Raw genomic sequence first — 7852 nt, 5'->3', positions numbered from 1 at the left:
TGCTGACATGACAGTAAGATGATGGTTGATCACACTTTTATCAATGCAAATTCTCACTCAATTGGGAGAGATGCTATGTATCTATGTATAGGTTTTATTAACAGCTGACTCCTTTGAGAGTACTTTTGTCAAATGAAGACATTCTAGACTGTTAAAATATTTAATAGAAAATTACTTTTTAATATAATTTTTATGTAGTGTCTTATAGAAAAATAAAAATAAAAAATAAACCAACCAAGAGAAAAGAAAACAACAGAGATGTGAAGGTATTACTAATTGCTATTTTGTTCTGTAACATATTTTTTAACAGAAAACTCAATCTACATGGCTAAGCTGAATATTTATTTTGTTATGTAAATCATATTTATAATGCTATTTTCACAGAGAAGTGATTCTTTGTAAATTGTAAATAATTCTGTTTTTGTTTTTTTTCTTGTGTTGAATGCATGTATGTGTCCCTGAGAGAAAACATTACAGTTATTCCAAAGAAACATTTAATATTGCCTTTTCATTTAACATGTTTAACTCCCAAAGCCCCAATGTCCATCCCATGGTGTTAGTGAGTTATGAAATTTGTCAATATATCTTAATATTGAGAGCTACAGGACTTGTTCAATCAGGGATTGATTGAATGGTGAAATGTGGATATTTTTGGAGCCACTCTAAAAAATTATGGGTTGTTTCAACCCAACTTTGGGTCAAATATGGACATAATATGGAAATATGGATAACCCAGCCGTTGGGTTAAATTTTTAAATTACATTTTTAACCCAATTTTTGGGTTTGTCTAGCCTGGCTAACGTCAGACCTCTTTCTCATTGAGATGTGGTCTGGGAACCACATGTTCATTTTCTCGTATTTGAGGCGTGGTTTACGAATGCCCAGAGCCGTTTATTGGGCGATACGAATGTCTATCAAATGCGCCTGCACGTAGCTCATAGCCAATCGTTTCAATTATACCAGATGACGTATGTAGAGCGACAGAAATTCGACGAGAAAGAAGACGAAATAAACTTGCGTTCTGAACTACTTAGAGCACTATCTAAGGCTGCATCGAAAGGTAACTTTGCGTCTGCTGCCATGTTGGATCCATAGATATAAACAAACTGCTTCGGTGTGTCGCATGGACGTCGTCATCGTCTTGCTGCTCCCTCCCCGTCCTGTGATTGGTTCCCTTTTTGAGGGGAAAATCTGGTCCATGGTATCCAGGCTGCCTAGCAGCGTGAATAAAATTGCGCTGTGCGCAAGGCAGCATGGGGAAACCCAGGCTAGGGTTTGTCCATATTTGACCCAAAATTGGGTTAAAACAACCCAGCATTGTTTGGAGAGAAGGGGTTTGATAACTAATCACCTGTGCATCTATTAGTACCTTAAAGGTGCACTATTTTACCTGAAGTGTACATCTTAGCAGTGTTGGGGCTAACACTTTACAAGTAATGCAAGTTACGTAATCAGATAATTTATCCCAAGTAACTAGTAAAGTAACACATTACTTTTACGTTTACCACAAAATATTTGAGTAACTTTGACACAAGTAATTTTTTCACCCATGTATTGACTGACAGCTCTCCTGTCTCCATGGTGAGATATATCGTGGCGTTGTGTGCGCTGTGTGTGAACATGACGGTTATTGAAGATCTAGACTTCAATAATGTGAGCAGGTATTCACTCATCACAAACAGATCCAGTATTCCTCAAAATTAAAGGAGAACTCCGGTCAATTTTAACATTTAACATTTTTTTGTAAATTTGGAGTGCTGTCAATACAGAGAACAACGACAAAAATCGGTGTTGCCTACACCGTGTTATCCTCTTTTTAAAATTTGCACCCTGTTGACTTCAATGGGGCAAGTTTTAAACCTGCTTTTAGCCTCTTAACATCCTTGATGTGTCATTACAAGTGCACAGCTAATGTGAGTGATTCCTTCAGAGTGATCACGGGTGAATCTGACTGCAGTAGATGTGAAAGATATTAATAAAAATGATGTTAATTCATGTAAAAATGAAGTCCAAAGTAATCGATTGTCGAGTTCACATGCATAGGTTTAGTTACCTATGATCACGCGCGTGAACTCGACAATCGACTACTTTGGACTTCGACCGAAAACAGGATGTAAATACAGGTATGAGCGCTGGCTGAATTAACATCACTTTTATTAATATCTTTCACATCTACTGCAGTCAGATTCACCCGTGTTCACTCTGAAGGAATCACTCACATGGCTGGGCACTTGTAATGACACATCAAGGATGTTAAGAGGCTAAAAGCAGATTTAAAACTTGCCCCATTGAAGTCAACAGGGTGCAAATTTTAAAAACAGGATAACACGGTGTAGGCAACACCGATTTTTGTCGTTGTTCTCTGTATTGACAGCACTCCAAATTTACAAAAAAATGAGCTCAATGTTAAAATTGACCGGAGTTCTCCTTTAATAACATAATCAGATATTATATTATCTTTATAAGTAACTTTGCAACTAAATGACAACTAATTCTCAGAGTATCAGTTGACTGGTAGGGTTAGGTGTTAGTAGAATAAGTTGACATGTACTTGCAAAGTGTCTTATAGTCTGTTGGGAAACATCAAAATAAAGTGTTGGCAGACATTAAGCCGACAGACTAATACTCTAAACTTCTATTAACTATAAGAAACTACATGCCAACTAGCAGTCATTAAAGTGGACTATCGAAATAAAGTGTTGCCAAAAACTGTGAAATGCAAACTTGGAATATTATGCAATACCTGCAATACTTAAACATGTTAAATTACACAAATATACTTTATGTATTTAATCTCACTTTATTAACCACTGTCTTTGCTGTTGATTTTCATTGATCCAATTCAACTTTACAAATAAGCAAAAATGACTTTAGATAAACATCGCATTTGTTTAATTATTATTATTTATTTTATTTTTGTGCAAAAGTAAGTGTTAAACTTTCTTCTCCCGTGTCCTTTTCTTCTCTTATCCAGAAAGGCAGCACAGCTGAAAGGTTTGTTTGAGATGCGCCCTCTACTGTACAGGAGTGAATGTGCATTTCATTCAGCCTGAGGCTCATTCATTGCACTTTTGGTGTGAAAGGGCATTTACATTTGCTTTTTTGTTATTTAAAAACAAGCAAGCAAGTAAATAAGTAACGCAATAAGTTAATATTTGCGGGAGTAACACAATATTGTAATGCATTACTTTTAAAATTAACTTTCCCCAACACTGCCTTTCGGATGATACTGGGCTAGATGAAGCATCTAAATATTGTATCTAATTATGAAAAGCAACTTCTTAATTTAAAATAAATAATATAATATATACTATATAATTATACTATATAATATTATATAATATTTAATATTATATAATAGTTAATATAAAATTATTCTAAATTCCCCCTAAGGATACAATGAAAGAACACATTGGCTAATGTTTTTGTAGGCACTTTTTTAAAATTGTGTTTTTGATCTGAATAGTCCTAATCATGTACAAAACTGACATGCAATCTTTCATCAGCTGTTCAATCTTGGGCCATTACAATGCACTTTTCCTTTGAGCCAGAGAGATGTGCCAGGGCCTATACCTTCTAACTGTCACTCTCACACACACACACGCAGTTTGCAACCATATGAAAGACGACTCCCTGCACTGTTGCTTGACGCAGCCATTTGGATTCCCACCCCATTCCACAGTGGAATATAGGGCTCTATTTATAGAGCTGGTGGAGCCCGTGGCCCTGAGCTCGGCAGAACACACTCATTAAAACCGCTTTCCCTAGTACACTTCAACTCGAAGCCCAGTGCCAGTGTGTGTGTGAGAGTGGAAACAGTGCAAGAGAGAGAGAGAGAGAGCAAGAGTTCTAAAGGTAATCAGTGCTAAAAGTTGTTTGAAGAAATTGGGAACCTACGGATACCATCTCACGTGGGATATGTACGGGACCCTGCTCGTCCTCTGTATTATGAAGAGACACTTCAGCCATAGCAGGTGACATTCGACTCGCAGGGAACTTTCTGCATAGATCAGCCGAGAAACACCAAGAGAAGACCTGCGAGAAGAAGGTGACTATGTAAAGACTCCATCTGTAAGGGAGCCGTTTGAATTTGAATGATTGGAATCTTTGGAACTTTGGAAGTAAAGAACAGTGATGATTTGAATTCAAAAGACAATTCTCTTGTGCTCAAACTGTCGCTTTGCTATATTTTGCCCGTCTGTCTTTTGAAAATCTAAAAGTACTGTCCGTTCACATCCAGAGTTTCAGCTGTAATCCGATCCCACACACTCGACAGTAATTATAAAGCAGGGCTGGGAAGCAGTAAAGGAGATTTGTCATTAAGGCTGCCTAAATAAAGACTCAGGCAAAAGGGCGAGGTTTGTGGATTTCGGCGGTCTAAATCCTCCTAAAAACGGCTCATGGACCCCCAAGGAGGTCATTACCTAAACAAGTCAGCGGTGCTGTCGGGGCTCGGCGCTGCCCGAATGCTCCAGCTTCTCCTGGGCTGCACCACGATGGCCCTGGTGGCCCACAGCGCGGGGTTCAGCGCCACCTACGGCACCTTCTGCATGTTCGTCTGGTGCTTCTGCTTCGCCGTCACACTGCTGGTCTTCACCCTGGACGTGACCAGGCTTCACGGGTGCATGCCTATCTCCTGGGACAACTTCACCGTGGCCTTCGCCATGCTCGCCACTCTCATGTACGTCACGGCGTCCATAGTGTATCCCGTGTACTTCCTCAGGTCGGAGTGCCCGTCGGAGGGATGCGAGGTGAGGAACTACCGAATCGCGGTCACCGTTTGCTCAAGCGTCTGTTGCTTCGCCTACGGAGCCGAGGTGTTTATCACACGGGCCAAACCGGGGCACGTGGTCGGATATATGGCCACCGTATCCGGCTTGCTTAAAGTGGTCCAAGCCTTCATCGCCTGCATTATATTCGGCGCCCTGGCCAACGACAGCGAGTACAACCGGCACATCCCGACCCAGTATTGCGTGGTCGTCTACAGCCTGTGCTTCGCCGTGACCGTAGTGGTCGTGGCGCTCACCGTCTCTGGGAGGACGTCTTCGTTACGCTTCCCTTTCGACCGCTTCGTGGTCGTCTACACCTTCCTGGCGGTGCTTTTGTATCTGAGCGCTGCCGTGATCTGGCCCGTGTTTAGTTTCGACAAGAAGTACGGATCCCCGGGGAGACCGGGAGACTGTCCGAGAGGAAAGTGCCCTTGGGACAGCAAGCTGGTGATCGCCGTGTTCACTTCTGCCAATCTGGTGCTGTACTTCACCGATCTGGTGTACTCTCAAAGAATACGGTTTGTCTCGCATTCGGCAGCGTAAAGCCATCTCTTCTCCAATCCGGTGGATTCATGAATACTGGAAATGAGTGAAATACAGACAACAGCTGTGTGTACTAGTATAATTTCTCTTTTTATGTGTAATTTTTGTAGGTTAGAATGAACATGTTTTGACTTTTTAACTGCTGGGATTGATTTTTTTCATTGTGTTAATGAAAAAGTTACTTTGTTTAGTAGATTAATTGCTTACTAATGTAGACATAACTTCTGTGCTAATGTCTCTCTGCAATTTATTGTCACTGTAACCCTAAAGCAAGGGTGTCCAATCCAAAGCCCACGTCCTGGAGAGTTGTGTAAGCAGCTCCAACACACTTGCCGGGATGTTTCTAGCGAGTCTGAAGACCATCATTAGCTGGTCCAGGTGTGTTTAATTAGGGTTGGAGCTAAACTCTGCAGGACAGTGGCTGCGTTTAAGGCCTTGTCCACATTTTCGTTTGAAAACGCATCTCTGAGACGGCGTTTTTAAACGAAGCTTTTTTGAAAACGCTCTCCAAAGTGGATCGCCGGTTTCATGTTTAGTCATGTGACACACATTGTGCCAACAGATATTCATGTTGTGCCGTTCACTTTCACACACACAGTTGGTTAAAATATGTTACTTTACACACTCTTCATATCACAGTCCTGCAAAGATGACAGAAAATTCACTCACATTTGCTGTCCTGCGGCAAAACATTTTAGACCGAACATATAATGAGTGAGATATTCTGCTAAATAAAATGATCCTGTCAGAAGAATTGTGCGATAACTTTATTATTTGTTTTTCCGCCTGTATCATCTCAGTGATGGGAAAACTCCTGAAAATGCTATAGTGTGGATGGAGAGCATTTTTTTTTAAATGAGAAGGCCATTTTCAAATGTATCCGGTCCACTTTTGATGCCCTTTCCTTGCTAAATCCCCTCTGTCTTGTTCACATCATTGATGACATTGCACGAGTGACCACTTGCAATGGGTTTAAATGGGACACACTAAGCCCTTGATCACTTGTGGGTATATTAAATGAGCACTAGTAGACTCACTCCCTCGGACAAAATCAAGGGGTGGAGGGTCTGTCCAAATAAACTTCCCTCATCAGGGAAGTGTGCGAGTGTGTGTCTAAAAGTGGAGTTAAACGCAGCCCAGGAGCAGGTTTGGACACCCTAAGCCTAAAAAACTGTCATTTACTCGCCCTCGTGTCGTTCTAAAGCTGCATGACTTTTTGTCTTTTCTTCTGAGGAACATAAAAGAAGATATTTTGAAAAAGGTCAGTAACCAAAATATCTTCCTTTATGTTTCACGGAAGGTCATACAGTTTTGGAAAAACGTGGGGTGAAGAAATGATGAGAGAATATTCATTTTTGGCTATCTCTTTAAGACTGTTTTTTGTTTTTCATGTCTACTAAACACTAAGATTGTTGTGGATTAGTACGGTTATTATGTCTTATATGTCTCTAATTTACGTATACATAATTATACTGTTAAATGTTATTATAATTATAGGCATTGCTATTATTTGATTTCTTGGCAGTATCTAAGCATGAGATAACTGAGACCTCTGATTAGAAAAAGGGAATATATCACTTCTTTATACTGTCCACAGAGATTAAACATCATGCAGTTTTTTCACGAATGGCCTTAATTGTCATGATGCTCAGAAAGCATTATCCGGTCAATCTACTCAGGCTCCAATATAAGTTATGTATTTTTTTATAGTATGTGACAATATATTGTTACTTATTCACAATATATTTAAATAAATCAAAATATGTTGGTAATTAAACTGGATTATTTTGTGTCTATATCAGTTTATTTCTCTTTCTCACCACCTCCAAACACCAGCACACAAAAATGACCATACATATAAATTTAGACAATTTTCTGTACAAATATGTGAGTGGGCACTGTAAAAAAAAAAAAAAAAAAAATATATATATATATATATATATATATATATATATATATATATATATATATATATATGAAGAGTTCAGATGCAAAAGCCTCTAAGTGCCATCTGAAATTTTCTTCTAGAATGATAATTTATATATAGCTCATATATTTAAGTTCAGCAATTTCACTTAAATTACAATTAATAGGTAATTTTCATTGCCATTTAAGTGAAATTGCTGAACTTAAATATATGAGCTTGATAAATATTATCATACTAGAAGAAAATTTCAGATGGTACTCTCTCTCTCTCTCTCTCTCTCTCTCTCTCTCCCTCTCTCTCTCTCTCTCTCTCTCTCTCTCTCTCTCTCTCTCTCTCTCTCTCTCTCTATATATATATATTATTGTTGGTTTAACTTAAAAAGTAAGTAACCTGGTTGCCTTACAATTTTGAGTTCACTGAAATAAAAACACTTGAGTTAATAAAATCGAGGAGATTGGTTTCATCAACAGAAACTTAAAATAGTATGTGATCAGAACCACATTAATTATCTAAGTTGATGTAATCAATTATTTTCATGATTTATCACAACTTCTTTTTTTTTCTTTTGGTGGTTATAACCTACACTTTTATGAAAATGTTAATTTTATTATGT

General features: G+C 38.7%; 1 protein-coding gene across 1 annotated transcript in view; it reads left to right on the top strand.

Moving 5' to 3' along the window:
• Positions 1 to 3730: 3730 nt before the first annotated feature.
• The window catches only part of myadml2 (myeloid associated differentiation marker like 2), a 235087-nt gene continuing 230965 nt past the window's right edge, over positions 3731 to 7852 (top strand). Inside the window, exon 1 of the mRNA XM_079874504.1 lies at positions 3731 to 5787. Coding sequence (XP_079730630.1) covers positions 4401 to 5312 — 912 coding nt within the window. The 5' untranslated portion in view covers positions 3731 to 4400 and the 3' untranslated portion in view covers positions 5313 to 5787. The remainder of the gene's footprint in view (positions 5788 to 7852) is intronic.

The sequence above is a fragment of the Squalius cephalus genome (genome assembly GCF_949319135.1).
Source record: "Squalius cephalus genome assembly, chromosome: 1".
NCBI lineage: Eukaryota > Metazoa > Chordata > Actinopteri > Cypriniformes > Leuciscidae > Squalius > Squalius cephalus.
This window is presented reverse-complemented; position numbering and strand designations above follow the sequence as displayed.